The sequence below is a fragment of the Bombus pascuorum genome, chromosome 6 (genome assembly GCF_905332965.1).
Source record: "Bombus pascuorum chromosome 6, iyBomPasc1.1, whole genome shotgun sequence".
Taxonomy (NCBI): Eukaryota; Metazoa; Arthropoda; class Insecta; order Hymenoptera; family Apidae; genus Bombus; species Bombus pascuorum.
Window position 1 is genome coordinate 16,364,396 of NC_083493.1, and position 21,166 is coordinate 16,385,561.

Sequence of the window (21,166 nt, forward strand, 5' to 3'; positions counted from 1 at the left end):
TAGATCATAAAAAGACATTTTCTTTATTTTATCTTTGTAAGATTCAGACATAAAAAACAGGTTTTGAGTAACATATTTATTCACACAAAAGTAATTTGCTATAATATATTTATAAATTTTCAACAATTCTATATTACTTTAAATCTTACATCAATATGAAATATATTTTATGCAAGTGGGAACACTATATACATTTACATATACAGATGCATAAACATTATTATTACAAAAAAAACATGTAGCACTAATACATTTTGAATAACATATTAATTTGTTATTGCAAAGAATTCTTCGTGAAATGATAACACTACTTATAATTTTATTAAGTACATATATCCTAAAAATTTAATTAATAAAATATACATTCTCCCTAAAGATTTACTTTTTTTAATGAAAAAAAATCACTCACACGCTTCCGAATTTTAATATTGATTAATTAAAATATGACAGAAAACAGTATCATTGATACCACTTTTCATATGTTGCATGGTACATTCTTATAATCACATATATGTACATTAAATATTAATGTTACTCAAACTTATCACACACACACCCACTTTGTAACAAATTATATTTCTCGAGCAAATCTTGCTTGAAATTCTGAGATAATTAACAGATCAAGAATTTAATTCTAATTGCCTTTTCTAAGATCATAAATTTTATATACTTCCTTTAAAAGTATTTGTAACATCGATACTTCGAGTGAAACGTTAATATCGCTAATTTCAATATCGTTTACCCTTGATACTGTAATATTAATTTTTATAATTGTAAGTAAGCATCTAATATTTTAAATTGTGATTTTAAATTAAAAGAGGATAAGAATTGGTGTAAAGTTATTCCGAAATATTATATAGATTTTTCTAATAGTTTATTTGTACGTTATTTAATATTCGATGACTTTTTTAAATTATTTCATTATATCACGTATTTTTATTTATTTATAATGTCAGCATAAAATATTATTTATCTGTAAACGAAAACATAACTTTTAATAAAATATTTGTTATCTATTTATTATCTTTTTAAATACTTACATATATTACTCTGAGCAAAACACATTTACAGATTATTTCTTGTGAATTTGTGATCTCAAATTAAAGTATTAATTTTGCAATATTGCAATATAAATTTTTGAGTGTTGAATATCATTGTTTGTAATGCCACTAATTGCTTCTTGGATGGATAAATAATTCATTGTCAAATGAGTGGACAATATTTCTAATAGAGCTGTTTATGAATGTTCTGGACAACGTGTATGTTGAATACGTGGAACATTTTTCATAGGATTTGTTGTTTCACAAACATGTACAACTATGCCAGGTTGTCCTGAACCACCAGGATGTAATTCATGACTGCCTCCTGTAAAATTATTTGTATGATTGGTATATACATACATGTGTACATAATATATACATGTATAGGAAACCTCCGATAACTGCCAAAATAGAATCTCTCGATAATTGCATCTTTGTCATCCTTGCTACTGGGGGGAGGTTCCCCTCAATGCACTGGAAAGCTCAACAACCCGCGAAGGGTCAATTAGTATCACATGACTCAATCCCAGATATCGCTGAGACAATGTACGTATTTAGGTAATAATTCAAAAATGAAACTTCTTTATTTTTAACGTTTTTTTTAAATTAATCTTTTACAAACGTATTTGTGGGAATTTTCTAATTAAAATGAAACGGAACACGATATAATTTGAATTATATTTACTTATTGATGTTTATTATCACTTATTTAATTATCATTAAGTACGCAAATATGCTCCAAATTATATCTTGTTTGGTGTCATCTTAATACGTTAGTAAAAGCTTCATTGGTCACAAATCAAAAATAAAAAATTTTTATTTTTTTAATTAAAGGTCTCAGCTTATCACGAGCCTTTAATGTTTGCCGAGCGCTTCGACTCTCAATTCCTCTTCCTCTTTCACTTGTGTTGTCCTTTTCTATGTTCCGTATAGCTAAGATTTAAGTTTCAAGGAATAGAATCGTTTGCAACACCTGGGTCCCGATTTTTTGGCAGTTATCGGAGATTTTCGTACTTAATACACATGGAAAAACATGCTATAAACTCCTTAAATGACAAAACCTGCAGATAAATTTGCTATAGCTGCCAATAAGTCATGATTAACTAAAGGTTCGCCTTCCTCTCTAGGCTGCCATCCAATAGGTGGTGAAGCAGGTGGTGAAATTAGGAACTGTTTTGTTAATGCTGGTGGGTGAAGATGTTGATCTTCTACATCTGAAATATATATTATTTTTAAAGTTGATAAAACTCTCATTAATTCTTATAACATAATGTTCGTTAAAAAATAAATTTACAGACCTATTGGGGTAACAGGTTGTGCAAAATAACAGTTGATATCTGTCTCACCGAAATGAGCTTGGTGTAATTGTATTCTGGCATTTGCTGCTGCACTTGGAGAACTATAATTCACTCTCATTCTTCTAAATGATCTAAAATATTGAAATGTAGCATCTTCCCCAAACTGTTTGAAGAGATTCTGTATTTCTTGCTACAGAAATAAAATATATGCTTATTAGATATTGAATTTATTACATTCAATTTTACTATATATTTTTGTCACCTTTAATTCGTCATCTTTAAAAACTCTGGGATCTACATTAGTTACAATAACTGATGTTGGTAAATCTTCATCATGTACTAAATCTTCAATAGTCCTTGTATTTGTATCAGAACGATTTTTTTCTACATCAAATTCTAGCTCCAATTGTTGATAATTAGGATGTAAATTTGGTAATCCATCAACTTCATTTATAATTATATTTTCAGATTCCTCTAATTCTTCCTCTTCCACTATATTAGAACCATGTTTCTTCTCCATATCTGTTCTATGCTGCATATAGATGTACTAAATTGTAATTTATTTGAATTTACACATTAACATAAATATATAATATATACACATATATATATATATTGTATCTATAATACAGAGATTAACTAAAAAAAATGTGTTTACTTATAAATATTTTCCATGTCTACTGAACAAGTATTTTAAATATTTTCAATATATAGCTCTCATTCATTTTTATATTTTAATTTACAAAAAAACAATATTTTTTTATTATAAATGATCTTATGTGTTCAGTTAATGATTTTTAATATATTACCAAAACTTTAATAGTACTGTAATTTATTTATCAAGTAGATATCTACAACGTTAATCAAATTATCATAGTATAACATAATTTTTTAAATCAGTTAATCAGATATTACATATTTTTAAAATAAACATTATGTTACAAATCACTCTTTGGATAAATAATTCATTAAACTATGAATAATAAAAATGTATATATTGCAAAATGATTACGAACCACGAATTTATTTACAATTAGTTGTAATTGTTAGTTGCAAGGTAATATTACGTATTATCATGCTAAAATAAATAAGCATATTAAGCGAGGACTATGTATAATAAATAATAAATAATAAATAATATGCAGAGACATAATATGTCAAAGGTAAAGTAATTAATCAGCTGACTGAGAACAGGTAATACTTACATGTTTTCTCTTAAGCAGTTAAATCGAATGTGTGCCTTCTTAATATTTATTCAGATCGAGAGAAAATTGTTTATTTTATTTACTTATTTATTTATGTATACATTCATACATTCATATATATATAAAATCCTTCATTGTATCAACGTTATTATTACTCATTTATACAACTTTCGATGTTACATGTTGCATTCGTTATTTTATTATTATCGTAATGTAATCTTTTATAATCGTAGACTATAAGAAGTAACTAGAAAGATAAGCAAATCAGTATAGACAAGCTTTTGCAGTAAAATCATCTGTTATTGAAGAAAAGCTTGTTTCATTGACTGCGCATGTCAAGTAAAAATAGATATTTGTATTATTTAGAACATTCAATTTTGTAAATTCACAGTGAGCTTAGAAATTATATTTTTTAGATACCGTGTAAATTGTTTTAAATATGACGAAGATATTTAGAAATTCGTCTTATGTTAGTTTTCTTATCGAGTTACCTCTCTATGCATTCATACAGGACACGCATAGGCAAATGTAATATATATACATATATACACAATTCTATGCTTGTTCTTATGCATGCACATACGCTCATAAATAACAGCGAGCAACAAATAACAATGTCGACGATGGAAGGTTCACTTAGTAAATGGACAAATGTTGTTAATGGATGGCAATATCGTTGGTTTGTTTTAGATGATAATGCTGGTCTTCTATCGTATTATACGGTAAGAATTTTTAAATATTACATTTACTGTTCTCTTGTTCATTAATAGGTTACACTCCATTTTCTTTTTAAACATTTATGCAATGTTTAATTCAAAATTATAATTTAATATAAATTTCTGTATGCATCAGTAATCTTTGAATTTATTTATTAATTGCTTTAAAACATTATTTGTATCTCTTTAAATATCTTGCACATCTGTCATAGTCAGCTGATCTCTAAATATCTAGTTACAAAATTACATTTAATTTCAAAAATACTTACCAATTTTATGTGGTAAAGTCAAATCATATTCAAAAAGAATTATTATGGATATGTAAATTTTATCATGTTATATCAATTATAATTTAATTATCAATAATTAATTGATATTACATGAAAATTTTATTATTGCTTTTTTCCATATCTAATTCTTAAACGAATATATATTTAAATTGCAAATATTAATGATATTTTCTTTACAATTACTATAAATATTATATTTTGAATATGATAAATTGTTATATTGTACTTTAATTATATTGCAGAGTAAAGAAAAAATGATGAGAGGAGCACGTAGAGGATGTGTACGTTTAAGAGGTGCTATTATAGGTATTGATGATGAGGATGATAGCACATTTACAATTACTACATCATCATACAAAGATGATCCAAAAACATTTCATTTTCAAACAAGAAATGCAGAGGAACGAGAACGTTGGATTCGTGCTTTAGAAGACACTATATTACGTCATTCACATGCTGTAAGGTTACTTATATATTAAGAACAAAAACTACATTTAGTTTAATACTTAAGTAAAATCTAAATTACTCTAGAGATGGGATCCTAAAAAATCTCCTCCAAAGCAAGACTTTGATCGCAAAGTAGCTGAAGCAGATGCTTACCTTCAATTATTGATTGATCAAATAAAATTAATTGAAACAAAACAAAGATCTGTTGCTACAGAAGATGAAGAAAAGCAACAAAAATATGCAGCAATTTTAACTCAAGCCAATGCGATGCTCAATTCAGTTAAACATACAATTGTTCAATTACAAATTGCAAAGGTAAATATTCATTATAAATATAAGACACAATATTAATAAATCTTTATAATTAAATTTTATACATTTAATAGAATTAGGTATAGTTTGTGTTTAATAAAAATTCTATACATTTAGAATACAGCAATACCTGTAAATGGAGTATATAGGGGACCCACTGATTCAATACATGTTTCGTCTTCATTATCTCATGGTATGTATTTAAATGTGAGTATAAAATACATCTATAATGTAAGACATGCAATATAATAAATTTTAGTTGCTGTTAGAGAGCCAGAAGCAACTGTACAGACTGGTATTGAATTAGGTTCTGAATGTGTAGAACTAAGGGTACCTACATTGCCAAATGGTAATTTATTTTTTCTTATTTATGTGTAGTAAATTAAAAATAAATGTAAAATTATTAAGTTATAGTATTCCCAAAAATAAAACTATCAATCAAGTAGACAAACGGATTAAAATACATATTTTCATTGATTTTTACTTGTAAAGCTGTTGTGGATAGGGATCTTCCTGTACCCCAATTCTCTTATTCATCTTCGGATGAAGACGAAGATTATTATGATGCAGCAGACGAAATATCACCTCCTTCTGTAATGCAAAATCATATCAGTATGTAAGTATTAATCAGGGTTCGTGAATCTTTAATATAAAATTTAAGAAATATGTGATATATTTTGTAATTCAGTAGAAGACGAGATAGTGAACGTTCACATGTGGATGTATCGAACGAAAATCGGAAGCAAAATCCGTTACCACCTACAAAAGGTGATGGCACCGTTGATTACGATGGTAAGTATTAATCTATATTAAGTGCTTAAAAGTTGATATGTTTCATATATTATTTAACAAATATAAGATCAACTTTTTTTATACATTTCTTTTTTCTTAGATAATAGATGATAATTGTATTTTATTTGTTTTCATTTTTTTATTATACATATATTTATATATAATTTTAGTGTCTATATGTTTAAAATTAAGAAAGAAATTCAAATAATGTCAATATATAATTATTTAATCAAATTAAAAGAATGATAAAAACATTAAAATATGTTATGATTATTGTTAATTATTTATAACAAATATATCTATATTACAAATTCAGAGTAACAAATAAAACATAACATAAAGCACAGTCAAATTTTAAATAAGAAAGAAATTACATAAACATTAAAAATCCATTATAAATTGCACTCGTTATCGATAATAGAAGTTCGATATCAGTCGACTTAACCCACAACTACAATTATTATACACGTGAATTGTCGTGTCATCCGAACCTTGTAGTAAAGCATTATCAAATTTGTAGTTAAAATCAAAAGTGAATATTTTTTAGTATGACACAATTACAGAAAAATGAATTTAATCAAATTCGAATAGTTTTCCCCTCTTGGAAAATTTTGTTTCTCAGAAAAAGACGTTTATATTGCGTATAGTCAATATCATATAATGATCGTATTTAGGAATGGATTTTAACTGACATTTTATAAAAACACAATATGCTGGGTGCAGCTTCAAATAGTAAGTTTTTAAATTATAGTAAAATATATACATAACAAAAGAAATCTTTATATATTTATGCGAAAATTTCTGTTCTTATAGGTTGTATTTTTTGAGTTTAAAGTTTTAAATTGGTATACATATTACAACTATTATTGACTTAGGAGAAACATTAAAACGAATTATATTAAAAAAAGAAATTACTTTTTTTCTCATTTTTTAAATCACCATACATTATTGTTTATAAATTATTGTTGTAAGCTTTTGTTACATGTTACAGCCCTTTATGAAGAGGAAAGTGAAACAGAAAGTTAGTAACTATTATATTAATAATGTAAATTATTTAAATAAAATTAAATTCTTATCTTTATGGTACTTTTTAGTGGATTCCATGGAATCCCATGGATCCGTAGTGACTCATCTTCTATCTCAAGTGAAAATTGGTATGGATTTAACAAAAGTAGCATTACCTACATTCATTTTGGAGCGCAGGTCGCTTCTTGAAATGTATGCAGACTATTTTACTCATCCAAATCAGTTTGTAAGGTATATGCTATGAAATAAATAATATTAATAATATTTTTCAAAATTATTTGTTGAAACTCTTTATACACTATAGTATTTCATATTTTAGCATAGCGGATATGTCTACTCCTAAAGATAGAATGGTTCAAGTAGTTCGTTGGTATTTATGCAGTTTCCATGCAGGTCGTAAATCAGGGGTAGCTAAAAAACCATATAATCCAATATTAGGTGAAATGTTTAGATGTCATTGGGATATTCCTAATGATGCTATAGATAGTTCTAATGATACAAAACTAGTTGTTGGAGGTCCTGTACCTTGGTGCAAAGAAAATCAGCTTTCATTTATTGCTGAACAAGTTTCTCATCATCCTCCCAGTAAGTTTATATTTATTTATTAAAATCTTTTAAAAATATTTTTCTGGATAAACAAGTATGATTCGTATTATAGTAAGTGCATTTTATGCTGAACATTATGCAAAAAAGATTAGTTTTGGAGCGCATGTATGGACAAAAAGCAAATTCCTTGGACTGAGTATAGGAGTACATAATGTTGGAAAGGGTTGGGTAAATGTATTACAACATGGGGAAGAATATGTATTGACTTTCCCAAATGGTTATGGTAGATCTATTCTCACTGTACCATGGATAGAGTTAGGGGGGACTGCAAATATCCATTGTACGCAAACTGGTTACCATGCTGCTGTAGAATTTTTGACAAAACCTTTTTATGGCGGTAAACGTAATCGAATTACATGTCAAATTACACAACCAGGAGATAAGAAACCATTTGTTGTTATAAACGGAGAATGGAGTGGTGCCATGGAAGCAAAGTGGGCTGATGGAGTATGTACACAAGATGTTATAAAAGATACCAATTTCTCATTTTATTATTTTTTCATTCATAAATTCAATTTTTATAGAGGACTGAAGTTTTTGCGGATGTTAAAGAACTTTACACTCAAAGAAAATTAGTGAAGCCAGTGTGTGAACAAGAAGAACACGAATCACGAAAAGTTTGGCGGGATGTAACTGTTGGATTAAGGATTAACGACATGGAAAAGGCAACAGCTGCTAAATGTGCAATCGAACAAAAACAACGAGATGAAGCACGTAATAGAAAAGAAAACAATATTAATTGGCAAACTAAGGTACATTTTTCTTTCAAAGTTACGTACTTTTTATTTAAAATGATTATATAAAGTCTTATTTTCTAATAGTTGTTCAAAGAAACGAAAGATGGTAGTTGGGTCTATGTAAAACCACTTGCAGACAGATTACATTCTTGTTCCAATCAAAGTGCTACAACATAAATAATTTGCTGCAGTTTTAGATATTGCACAGTACTAGAAATTTAAGGCCTAACACATATGATTAATAATATGTTTACTAATTTTAAATCTAATGACTCTGTGCTATGCAGAAGAACAAAACTGAAAGGTATTATAAATTCCTTCCTTAACATTTTTTTTTTATATAAACCTGATTAAGTACAATAGCAAATATTTAAATACCATACAATATTAAGATTTCATTGAAAGGTACATATGTATTTTGATAGCAGGCAAATTATTTTTTATAATATATTGTCACAGATATAGTTACTGCTTTAAAGGAAACAAGTTTACATAGTATTGTGCTATATATTATATGTTGACATCGACATACAAGCTTATGTACTGTTAAAAAAATATATACAGCTATAAAAACAATATTTCTGATGATGATTTATCGTTTCTATTAAGAAGAATTGCAATACAGTTTTAGCATAACACAATACAAATAAAAATTAAATATTAATTATGTAGTAATAAACCTAATGCATAAAGCATGCTTCTCTAATATGTTTTAGCTGTTTCCATAATATAGCATTAATGAAACATTAATGAAATTTAATTACACGAATTTTTTTCATTCCGTAATAATTATGTATATTATTGAACTTTGGATATTTTTAAATAATTACTTCCAGATAGTATCCAAAATGATTTAATTAATAAATTTAAAAAACGGACAACTGTACTCGTGATTGTAAAAATAATATGCACATATATGATGTACATTATATTTATGTACATAATTGTTTGTTCTTTATTTCCATGGAACACACACACACATACACACACAGAGCATTAATCATACATAATGTAAATATATATAAATCTCCCTCATAGCTTGTTATGTATAAGATTTTCCACATGTTTTAATTGTTTTCAAATTAACCACAGAGTATTAGAGTATCTCCATGAGATTAATTTCATTTAGTTATGTTACAGTGCTTAGATATTTATATTAAGTAAAATCGTGATTTATAATCATTCAAATTTTATTAACCATAGATAGTGCATTGTAAAATATTCCTATTCAATATAACATGTAATATATGAATAAATATATGTAAATTTTTGATAAAATAAAACTTTATTCATGCATCAAAATAGCGCACACTCTTAATATAAATCACAATTATGAAATTTTTTATTTCATTAAACAGTTTAAAAGTAAATTAGAAATCATTTATTAAGAAACCATATTATTATGAAAAATTATTTATAAAAAATTCAAAATTTGTTATGTTTAAAAAACAAAAGATATTTTTTATTATTAAGTATTGTCTGTACAATTTTCTAGGCATATATGTCCAATATAACAATCAATTGCAGTTCTATGAGGCTGAGGAAATCGTTTTGTTGATGTTAATAAATGTTCCAAACCTGCTCTTATTACTAAAAAACTAACTTCACAATACGATTTATTTACAGAATCAAGAATATTTTTGCTTGTTTCATATTTATATAATACTTTGACAACTGATATTCTTTGCAAAGTTACAATATTATCGTCTGATATTTCCTTAGGCTCAATCATTAAATTTAAGTGCCAATCCATTGGTTTTAAAATGAGGGAGTGAATTTCTTTTCCTACAAAGCATTGCAAAATTATTTCTTCACCAAACATACCAGTCATTGAAGTTTTAATAGCAAGTAAAAAATCATTAAAGGGATCTGTTGCAGTCTTACTTTGTGAGTTACCTAAGAAATTGTAATCCACAGCACAATTCCATAATTTAAGTGAATTATCTGTAAGAATTTTTCCTAAATGTTGTAAACATCTGTTACAAATCGCAATATTTTCATCTATTTTTAAGTTGTGATTAAATAAACTTGCATGAATTCTGAAGAAAAGTGACCCATAGAAAATATCAGACTCTGATGGAATCAAATTATACATAGTATTACTATGATTATGTTTACAACAAAACCATTCGCTTGAATCATAATTCATATCTGGTACAGGTAAAATCCTTTTAATACACATATCTTTAGAAAGAATGTTTTTGCAAGAAGCACACGTTATATGACATTTACCGATATTAAATAACTCAATAGTTTTAAAAGTATCTTTCAAAGAATTAACATCGAATGCTGGATTGGCAATTATTTGCGTTTTGAAAGACCCAAATACAGGATCAGATATTGTTTGTGCACGGAAACAAATCCAATTGTTTGTAATATCTAATGTTGATAATGAATCTGGTATTAACTTTACAAATTTTGTTAAAAATATTATTGTATTATTTTCTATAGTTATTTTTATACTTTCTTTTGAAAGCTTTATTGCAACTCCTGTTGAATTTACTTTTTTATTTAAATGAATAAAAACATTGCATATTTGAAGTCTAGGTCGTAGTTCTAATGTTATAGATTCTATCATATTGAAAATTTAAAAAATTAAATTATAGTTTTTCAATTAGATAAAAATGTGAATAATTTTTCCTTCACACTGGTTCAAATTCAATCCAATATATATGACTCCATGTGTATGAATTCTCTTTTTTTATATTTTAATTATATTTTGTTAAACCTAAAAATAGATTTTAAACTTGATTTGTTCTATTGTACAATTTATCTAAGGCATGTAACAAAATTCAAATAGGTTTACCTTCAAAATGGTTCCTTTTTGATACATAAGATAAATAAATCTTCTGAACCCAATATCTTAATATATACTAAATTTAATTCTGTAGCTTATTAATATACCTAAAAGAATAGATTTTTATAAATTAGTGAAATATCATAAAATTAAATGGAATATTACAATAAATACAAGTATCAAAATTTATTACAAAATAAATAGAATTTACCAAAAAAATTTTATGTCTACTATGGTTCTAATCTGAGTCTAATTGTTCTAAATCTTAATATCTTTAAATATTCCATACGAATAAATAAGCAATTATAATTCATAATGTAATTATCAATTTTTTGTCTAGTATACCACGTGCTTTTTGACAATCACTGTATACGTACCTTGTCTTTCCAAATATCGCTTATTGTAAATTGGATCTTATCTCATGTAAGAAAATACATATTATTCCAGTTAATGCTTTGATTTATTGAATAGAATCTATAAGTCTTTATACACGCATCTTGTAGGTTAAAAATAATGTAAAAAAAAAGCTCTAAGAATCTAATTTGGAAGACACAATCACAAAAATTCAGAAATTAACCCTCTTAACCATCTTAGTTTATTTTACGACCGTAGTGTTACCTACTGGAAAAGATATTAACCAAAACATAACCTAACACAGCTCGTGTAAACGGTATAAATTAAAAGTGACAACAAATTAAGATTAGTATTAACAAGTATGAGTATTTCCTCAAGATTATTGTGTCAAAAAACATGGAAAAAATTAACTTTTGTAAAATTATTAGGTATTTTTATACGTGTATATTGCTTTACATATCATAAAAAATGTACTATACTAATAATTAACGAATAACACACATTTTAAATATTTCTAAATAATTTATATTTCAGTTAGTACATATAAATATTAGTATATATTATCATTTTTAGGTAAAGAACCTAAAGCTTTTTCAACCTTGGTACAACCAAAAGATGATAGAGTAGATGATGATAATGATTCCCAAACTCAAACTAATAATGAATCAACCAAATCTACATCAATTGAAAATTACAGATTTATATATCCTGAATTTTTACCAGATCCTAATCCATTATATCGTCAGAGTATAAGAGAAAAATTAGAACGTATGGATATGTTGAAGAGAAGATTAGTATTAAATATTCCTGAATTTTATGTTGGTTCAATATTAGCAGTAACGTATTCAGAACCACATGCAGTTGAAAAAATAAATAGATTTGTTGGTATATGTATATTAAGAGAAGGCTGTGGTCTAAGAAGTTCATTTCTTTTAAGAAATGTTGTTAACGGGGAAGGTGTGGAAGTACGTTATGATTTATATGATCCTGCTATTCAGAAAATTGATTGTTTGAGGTAAATACTAATTAATGAAATGTAATTAGAACTTGGAATAAAAACTTCCTTTTATTTGCAGGTTAGAAAGAAGATTAGACGATGAATTACTTTACCTCAGAGATGCACCATTAGAATATAGTACATTTCCTTTTGATATGGAAATAGAAACAACAATTTCAAAATCTGTCCCATTAAATGATATTAAAGTCCCTCTTAAGCCATTACCTTGGTCAGAGAAATGGGAACGTAAAAATTTAAAAGGAATTAAAGATATAGTTGTTAATGAAAGACGTCAAAGAAAGGCAGCAGCTGCCGCTAAACCGTGGGAGAAATATGATCTGATGAAAACCTACAGGTAAAATTGAATATTATCACTAAAATAATGTTTACTATTTGAAAGAAAATGTATTCAAATATATTTTGTTTCAATAGGGAGACCATTCCAGAAGAGGAACAAAATGAAATATTTTCAGATGTACATATAGAACTTCGTCACTTAGAAATACAGAAGACTATATTAAAACGCAAACATATGTTACAAAGAAATAAACCAACTTCATAAATATTTTTTAAAATTATTAATAAAAATTTGTTTCCCATTTATGTGTTATCTTTATATTAAAAAGAGGTGTAATGTACATATTTTTTATTACATAGCTCCTAATTATTTGTAAAAATATAGATCATATGTAATTTATAAACATACATATTGCCCATTTTTGTTGAAATAACAACTTCATTTGGATATGTTTCATACTGAGACTTCTAAAAAATTTCGTTAATAATACATTCTTCTGTTTTATTAGGAAGTGAAAAATATACAATAGAAATTATAAAAATTTCAATGACTACACGTTCTTTGAACATTCTTATCTGACGTATAAGGGAACAATTACTTTTTTGCATATCATGGTATTCATGATATTAAAGATAAATATGCAAACTTGAAATTAGCTAGTTAATAATGCCACATTGATTTCTTTAACCATTTTAATGCGATATAACATTTTTATGAGATGTTCCTTAGCCAATGGTGATGTTGAATACCATACCGGACTGTCCGGTACACAACTTCTTTCTGGCAATAAATAGAATACATCGTTCCGAGTCTTAACACTTTCTGGACTAAAATAACAGTATAGAATTAACATAACTATTTTTTATTTATAATGTTTATTTATGAAATAAGAAAATAAATAAATAGACGTACCATTTAGACAAGTAAAACTCATATAATTTGACTGGACATCTTAATGGATTTTCTTCATTTTCCTGTTGCTCATATACTTTCTTTTTACGTGAATTACCTTCTGAAAAAAGGTTAAGACCTTAAAGTGTTATTACTTTTTAACTATTGAGTCGCCCGGAAAGTTTGTGCCGATTTTCGATAGATGGTATTAGGACGTGTCTGAATATATTAGAATGATTGAAAACTAATGACATGTGTGTTAATTTTTGTTAGTTTTAACGCTCTTAAATATGGAAGGAAACAAAGTGCATTATAGGCATTAGATGCTTTTCTTCTACCGGAAAGGCAAAAATACCACACAAACAGCAAACAAGATATGCGCTGTTTATAGCTGACAGAACTGTGCGGAAGTGGTTTGCTAGGTTTAAAGCTGATGATTTCAACCTTGAAGATCAAGAACGCCCAGGTAGGCCCTCCACCACTGATGAAGATCAGATCAAAACACTAATCGAGAATAATCCACGCTATACAATACATGAATTACCAAAAATGTTAAAAATATCAAGGTCCACCATCCACGAGCATTTTGTGAAGCTTGGCTATATAAACCGTTTTGATGTATCGATTCCTCACGATTTAACGGAAAGAAATTTAATGGATCGCATTTCCATTTGTGACTCGCTCTATAAACGCAATGAGGAGACACCATTTTTGAAACAAGTAGTGACGGGGGATGAAAAATTGATTATTTATAACAATGTTGAGCGGAAAAGATCTCGGGAAAAGTGGAATGTATCACCTTTAGCCATCTCAAAAGCCAGTCTTCATCCGAAAAAAGTCATGCTCTGTGTCAGGTGGGACTGGAAGGGAATCTTGTATTATGAGATTCTATCAAACAACCAGACGATAAATCCGGAAAAGTGTTGCTCGCAATTAGACGAGTTAAAGACAGCAATTGAAGAAAAACGTTCAGTACTAGCGAATCAGAAGAGCGTCGTGTTTCATTACGACAATACGCGGCCTCATGTATCTCTAAATACTCGACCAAAGCTGTTGGAGCTTGGTTGGGATGTGCTACGCCACCCATCATATTCACCAGACATTGCATCCTTAGATTTTCACCTATTTAGGTCATTACAAAATTCCCTTAATAGCAAAAACTTTACCATTTGGTCAACATAAAAAATCATATTGAAAAGTCTTTCACTGAAAAATCTGAAAGGTTCTGGGAGAATGGAATATTCAAGTTGCATAAAAAATGGAGAAAGGTTGTGGAACAAAATGGCATCTATATAATTCAATAAATGTATATTGAAATTTAAATGTGTTGTGTTTGAATCTTCCTTAAAAATCGGAACGAACTTTCTGAGAAACTCAATATATAAATTGTTCGATACTCACCCAATGCTGATTGTGGTGGATAGAAACGAAGAAGAACGTTTCTGGAACCTGGAACTTTTCCTGCTCCTGTAGTAAGTTGTGCAGCTGGATTACGTTTCCAATGTTTCATGATGTGAGAAAATGATAATTGCATATGTTCTTCTACTGTCTAAATGATATTAAATTTTAAGTATTTTAAAAGAAATGTTAATATTTATATAATAAATCAAAATAATTTATACGTACTACAAGATTAAAATGTTTAGTGTTAAAGAACATTAGAGTATTTAAAAGGACATGAGGAGAATGAGCACCTAATTGCTTACATTCCCATAAATGTTCTTCTTCAACTCTTGTTACAATATATTCTACGAAAAATTGATATTTTATTTACAGTATAATTATCTATATAGATATTAAAAGCAAAAGTTAACTTACGTGCATCATTATAAAGAACAGAAAATTTCTTTGCAACTTCATTTAAACAATCAGTAAATCTTTCATAATATGAATCTGTGAAAATATTGTCTATTCTATTATTTTCAAATAAATACTGTTGAATTCCTGTAATATAAAATAATTATAAATAATTATAAACTTCTTTCAATTAATATAGGTGATGAACTTATATTACCTAAACAGAGATAATATATTGTATCAGGAGCATATTCTGCTCCATTTGGTTTTTTAACTTCTTTCACAAAGAGGCATAATGAATAATTTAATTCGTCAGCTGTGAGTTGCAAAAGATCTGTTTTAAATAATTTCATTTTTCTAATTGGTGTACTTTGTTTTTCTAATTCAGCATTTTTTGTAACTACCTATATTTAAAAAAAATTTTTAATTTCTAATATCCATGTTTTCAGTCGAAATTGAAATCGAAAATACGATATATCAAAATTACCCATTGTCTCCAAGCATTTACACCAAAGGTATATTTGAGAGCCATATTAGCATCTGGTTTTTCTATGGGTTCTATTATTCTCGGTTGAGGTGGAGGTTGAGGTTCCGGGGGTGGCATCAAAGGCATATCATTTGTGCCAGATACGCGCCTTCCTCGTTTATTTGGCGTAGATCGTGGTTTATATGGAACCATTCGTTTCCTTCCCCGAGAGGGAACAATAAGCCGTTCCGATTGAACTGAATATTAAATAATTGTTTCATTATTAATTATCTTTTTCATCTACTTACTATATATATATATTGCACACTACCATTACCATCATTTTCTATAGTTGTATCAGATTGTGTTGGTGTTTGTGTAGCGGTAATAGTATTTGGAGTTAAAGCAGCTTCTAAGTCAACAGCTGGCTCATCTAATTCTCCAGTTGCCATTTTTAAAGCCATTTGTAACATGTCATCACCAAATGTATTACTAGAATCAACACCTTCTGGACTGAAAACTCCACCATGTGAATGATCACGGTCGCCAGTATCTTCATCTCTGTAAAAACAGTAGAGGAGAAAAACAGAAAAAATACTTTAATAACAACTACTGATAGTAAAGTTACCTATCATCTGTAGAATCCGAATCAGTCTCATTAGCTTTCTTCTCTGTTGCAACCATTTCTGCCATCATGAGAAGTTCAGCTTCAAAAGGATCTGCTGGTATTTTTTCCTGTATTCTTTTGATTTCTTTAAATATTCCCTTAGCACTATTTCTTGTTGTAGGTATAAAAATAGGAACAGGAATTGGTAATGGAAAAGGTAATGGAACTGGAAAAGGCATAGTATACATATGCATTGGAAATGGAACATAAATTGGAACTGGTATCGGTACAACTGCTTGGTGAATTCCATCCGTTTGTGAAGCTTTTGTACAAGGATGTGGACGTACTGAAACTCCTTTTGTGTGCATCACAGGTCTGCACTGAGTTGTTTTATTGTGAATTTGGACTGGACTTGGTGGTCTTGTTATAATGTGTTGTTTATAAATTACTTGCTGTGTTTGATTTTGGCTGATAGCAACTGAAGGTACTAACATATTATTTACACTGTTTTGTTGAGTTGTTGGACTGGATTGACCATTTCCAATTGTGGCTAAACTTGTCACAGAAGAAATTACAGGCATATTCTTTTTGTTTTGTATATCATTAACTTTTTGATTATTGGAATTTGTGTTTCTTTGAGGTAATGTTCTTTTGGGCATGCCAGTAGGTACAGGATCATCGCCAGTAGGTATCGTAATCGGAGATTTAGTATACTGAGCTTGAAAATTCATTACACAGTGATAAGAACAAAAATTTCGTATTGTTGCATCTGACATTGTTAAATGATATTGTGCTTGCGAAAATTCTTTACAAAAGTCACAGTTTATTCGTTTTGCCGAAACTGCGTTGATAGAAACCTATATAGAATTAAAATTAAGTAACATCAGTCTTACATGTAGTACTATTCAAAGTAAAAAAAATATGTGACCATTTTATACCTGATATAATGTTAAGCAATTTAAACTGCACATCATCATTACTTGACAAGTTTTTAGTTCCTTTTTAATCATGTCAAAATTATATTTTTTTACTTTGCACCAATTACAAGGAACAATTTTCCTATTGGTAATAATAAATACATTTAAACAAGTTTTAGAACAAAACGTATGAGCTTCATTCTCATAAAACACAACAGAACTTTTTTTGTTAGGTAACTCAAAAAATTTTTTGCAGGTAGAACACTGATCAGGATCAACCTTTTTCACAAATTTGAATGCTGCAAAACATGGTTCACTACATATAGCTACTGGATCAGATCTGTCTATTTGAACTTCACAATGAACAATTTTTTCCTGTTGTAAAGAATAAAGCTTTAATTTAGAAAGTTTCTATTGAATTCGTATTGAAAATACAAATACAAAAAAATTACTACTTACTTCTTGACAAACGCTACAGCATTTTTTTTCTATGTTTGGAGGTTCAACAGAGCTCATTTTTGAATATTTTCCCATACAATCTTGAGTACAAAAATCCTTAAATTGTCCTTTATCACCAACTGGTGCAAGAAAACCTTCTGCACTAGAGCTTATATCTTTTTGACAATAACTGCATACTTTTAGGCCCTTTTTGAATTCTTCCAAACATGTGGAACAACAAAATTGCCTAACATCATAACCAAATCGTACACAATATTTTCCTAAACTTACTGCTTGTACTGAACCATTGCAATTTCTGCAATAACTTCCATATTTTGTTTGAAATTTGCCTAGACACTCTTCATTACAGAACTCCATTGTTTCCCAAGAAAGATTACGTTCATCATTAGGTTCAACAATTAACAAACAGTTTGCACAACGTTTTTCTCTCTTAGAATTAACTCCATCACTTGGTATATCCATCGCTTTATTATTAGCAACTTTGAATAATGCTTTACAGGTTTTCGAACATACATTGTAAGTATCAAAACCAATTTTTACTTTAATTTTACATGATTTTTCTTCGTTACATTGTTTACAAATTTCTTTAGTTGCAATTTCTTCAATTTCGGAATTTTTTGATTCTTCATCAATGTTAATAACATCTGTAGTAATATCTGTGATTTTATTAGTTGAATCTGTTTCTGTCCTGATATTTTTTGCTTGTGTTATAACAGATTCATTTGTAGTATTTTGATCCTTCAAGCCTTTATGTAAGTCTTTGTTTTCATCATTATTTGGTTCAGAGTTTTCACATGTTTGCTTAATTTCATTTTGTTTATGGTTATCTTTATGTATTGATTCTTCATTATTAGAGTTTGATTTTTCTGTTTGCTCAGGAATTATGACTTTCATACTATCTGGGATAATACATAACTCATCATCTTGTCCTGGTAAAACATTAGATTGTTCTTCTTCAGTATCCATTGGTGTTATTTCATCGACAGATTTCTTTGTTTGATTATCACATTTTTCAGTGGAATTTATATGTAAATCTTCATTGCATTCTGATTGAACTGAATTCTCATTACCATTTTTACTAGTATCTTGTAAGTCCAATGTAACATTTGGAGAACGTAAAATATCAATGGAACTATCTTTATTTGCTCCATTATTGTCATCCTTTTTATTTTTATTATTACTAAAACTGCTTTCCTCATTATTTACAATAGCTGGTAAATTATCAGTTTGGCTGCACAATTTAGAAAATCCTATATTAGTTTCAGTAAGGTCATCAGTATCCATAGATTCAATATTTTCTGTTGTAAGACTATCTCCACCAAAAGGATCTTCAGCATCCATAGATTGACTTTCAATTTGTGCATCTCCATGTTTCTCTTGAGAAAACTGCACAAATTCAGTATTTTCTGGTTCTATGTTTTTTTCTGTCGCATTTCTATCATTACTCTCTGATGTCTCCATTGGATCAGTCTTTTTATTATCTGAATTACTTTTTTCACTAACTGAAAATTGTTTGTTTATTTGAGAATCTTCCAAAACATTTTCAACAATTTCTTTTTCTGCTAAGTGCAAATCACATGAACCATCTATATTGACATTTTCCGCTTCTTCTGATATATATCCTAAACATTTTTTAGATTTTGTACATTCTACTACATTGACGTTATCTGATAATTTATCTATGTCATCTTTGTCAATAGTATTGGATATCATTAATTCTATTGAACCTTTTTCTTGTGAAACATTTTTTATGGTACTTTCATGTAAAGTCAATGAATGTGTGTCATTACAGTCTGTAACCACAGTATTTGTATTAATTTCTTGTAAAGATAATTCCTTTACTATTAAGTTACCTTCTTCAGAAACATTTTGTTGACATGACTTAGTAGTTGATAAATTCTCTTGACATGATACAGTAGTTGATAATTGAATACTTTTTGAATTTTCATCAGATAATTTTTTTTCTATTTCATCTACCATATTTATTTTTTTTTTTTTAATTTTATTAGCTTCATTTTCATCAACAATATTTTCATCTTCTTTTGAGACTACTGATCTCTGTTCTTCATTTGTAGTAATATCTGTTCTTTTATTAGATTCATTCATATCTTTAGTTTTTTTTTCATTCTCTGTATCTGAATCCTTTTGAGTTTCATTAGTTGATAATTCCACATCAATATTGGAATCCATGTGTATTTATTTATATGATCAGCTATACAAAGTAATAATTTTATTACTTACATTATTACAAATTATATATAAAATGATGTCATGGCAAGAAAAATGAAAATATATTTAGATCTTCAAAAACTAGTTCTAAAATAATAAAAAAAAAAAGTTTATAGAGAAAGGGAAAGAAAAATAACTATAAATGAGAAAGTATTATGTATTAAATGTCTTATTCATTTAACATAGATACATAAATAAGTTCGTTTCAAATTATATAAACAAATATAAATAGAGGAAATATTACAAGCATAAATTAATAGATACAATAAAGTAATTACACTGAAAAAAGAAGTACTACACAACAAGAAGAGACAATGAAACAGTTTTAAAAAATAATTGATATTGCATTTCTTTCTGCAAATATAATAAACAATTGTGGTTATGAAAAATTGAGGTTATTCTAAAAAGTAGCTTTACTTCGCCATGTTGTATTTTACATTTGAGATTAAATCAAGTCTGTCAGTAGAGGCAAAACATAAATAAAAATAGATAAGAAAAATCATATTTATGTTTCATAACAATGAATTATAACATTTTTCGAATAAAGGAGCAAATAACGATTCCAATTTGATACTTCAAACTAAAATATTGTGTACAATTCAAAATCTTATATTGATTGAAATCGTGACATTCTATTTAAAAACATGTAGCACTTTCAGATTTTTAAATATTAAAAAATAAGTTTCACCTTTTTATCTCAATGCTAAATAGCACTATCGTCTCAATTTTTAGTTAAAAATATAAATCCGTATTCATTGTCGAACCACAACAACCGTGGCGGTAATCCGTGTATAGTGTATACTACCAACATATGATTGTAATTTTATTTCGATCAAACTAAATAAAGCTTCGTTCTTAGAATTGCGTTATCATATTGTTTTGATT

The 21,166-nt window shown here is 27.8% G+C and overlaps 5 protein-coding genes across 10 annotated transcripts; 2 read left to right on the forward strand and 3 right to left on the reverse strand.

Annotated features, from left to right (window-relative positions):
* Window positions 1–61: 61 nt before the first annotated feature.
* On the reverse strand, window positions 62–3,801 carry LOC132908286 (protein sarah). The gene is made up of 6 exons (XM_060962170.1): window positions 3,544–3,801; window positions 2,601–2,870; window positions 2,339–2,528; window positions 2,102–2,254; window positions 1,041–1,365; window positions 62–973 (listed from the first exon to the last, which is right to left on the reverse strand). The coding sequence occupies exons 2-5, from the start codon at window positions 2,856–2,858 to the stop codon at window positions 1,238–1,240; spliced, it is 729 nt and encodes a 242-aa protein (XP_060818153.1). The 5' UTR covers window positions 2,859–2,870; window positions 3,544–3,801; the 3' UTR covers window positions 62–973; window positions 1,041–1,237.
* Window positions 3,802–4,110: 309 nt separating this feature from the next.
* LOC132908269 (oxysterol-binding protein-related protein 9) lies at window positions 4,111–9,045 on the forward strand. Of its 3 annotated transcripts, none has more exons than XM_060962134.1 (13): window positions 4,111–4,265; window positions 4,792–5,007; window positions 5,081–5,311; window positions 5,426–5,501; window positions 5,568–5,657; window positions 5,801–5,924; window positions 6,000–6,100; window positions 7,092–7,121; window positions 7,195–7,357; window positions 7,446–7,711; window positions 7,785–8,179; window positions 8,257–8,484; window positions 8,554–9,045. In XM_060962134.1, the coding sequence occupies exons 1-13, from the start codon at window positions 4,113–4,115 to the stop codon at window positions 8,644–8,646; spliced, it is 2,166 nt and encodes a 721-aa protein (XP_060818117.1). In that variant the 5' UTR covers window positions 4,111–4,112; the 3' UTR covers window positions 8,647–9,045. The 3 variants fall into 3 exon arrangements, with proteins under 3 accessions (XP_060818117.1, XP_060818116.1, XP_060818118.1); XM_060962133.1 differs by having other exon boundaries at window positions 4,112–4,265; window positions 5,997–6,100; XM_060962135.1 differs by lacking the exons at window positions 4,111–4,265; window positions 4,792–5,007; window positions 5,081–5,311; ... (2 more) ...; window positions 5,801–5,924; window positions 6,000–6,100 and adding an exon at window positions 6,399–6,832.
* Window positions 9,046–9,306: 261 nt separating this feature from the next.
* Window positions 9,307–11,776, reverse strand: LOC132908280 (uncharacterized). 2 transcript variants are annotated; one of them, XM_060962159.1, is made up of 3 exons: window positions 11,644–11,776; window positions 11,276–11,373; window positions 9,307–11,197 (listed from the first exon to the last, which is right to left on the reverse strand). In XM_060962159.1, exon 3 carries the CDS (start codon window positions 11,045–11,047, stop codon window positions 9,938–9,940), a length of 1,110 nt encoding a protein of 369 aa, XP_060818142.1. In that variant the 5' UTR covers window positions 11,048–11,197; window positions 11,276–11,373; window positions 11,644–11,776; the 3' UTR covers window positions 9,307–9,937. The 2 variants fall into 2 exon arrangements, with proteins under 2 accessions (XP_060818142.1, XP_060818143.1); XM_060962160.1 differs by lacking the exon at window positions 11,644–11,776 and adding an exon at window positions 11,478–11,630.
* Window positions 11,777–11,840: 64 nt separating this feature from the next.
* LOC132908282 (large ribosomal subunit protein bL19m) lies at window positions 11,841–13,255 on the forward strand. The gene is made up of 4 exons (XM_060962164.1): window positions 11,841–12,048; window positions 12,194–12,635; window positions 12,697–12,972; window positions 13,050–13,255. The coding sequence occupies exons 1-4, from the start codon at window positions 11,982–11,984 to the stop codon at window positions 13,177–13,179; spliced, it is 915 nt and encodes a 304-aa protein (XP_060818147.1). The 5' UTR covers window positions 11,841–11,981; the 3' UTR covers window positions 13,180–13,255.
* A 135-nt stretch (window positions 13,256–13,390) lies between these two features.
* On the reverse strand, window positions 13,391–21,116 carry LOC132908262 (zinc finger MYM-type protein 3). Of its 3 annotated transcripts, XM_060962120.1 has the most exons (13): window positions 20,970–21,116; window positions 19,906–20,264; window positions 18,053–19,845; window positions 17,615–17,968; window positions 16,698–17,533; window positions 16,407–16,630; window positions 16,091–16,326; window positions 15,821–16,007; window positions 15,625–15,750; window positions 15,433–15,554; window positions 15,208–15,355; window positions 13,828–13,927; window positions 13,391–13,742 (listed from the first exon to the last, which is right to left on the reverse strand). In XM_060962120.1, the coding sequence occupies exons 2-13, from the start codon at window positions 20,240–20,242 to the stop codon at window positions 13,568–13,570; spliced, it is 4,638 nt and encodes a 1,545-aa protein (XP_060818103.1). In that variant the 5' UTR covers window positions 20,243–20,264; window positions 20,970–21,116; the 3' UTR covers window positions 13,391–13,567. The 3 variants fall into 3 exon arrangements, with proteins under 3 accessions (XP_060818103.1, XP_060818102.1, XP_060818101.1); XM_060962119.1 differs by having other exon boundaries at window positions 13,828–13,924; window positions 18,053–20,264; XM_060962118.1 differs by having other exon boundaries at window positions 18,053–20,264.
* Window positions 21,117–21,166: the final 50 nt, after the last annotated feature.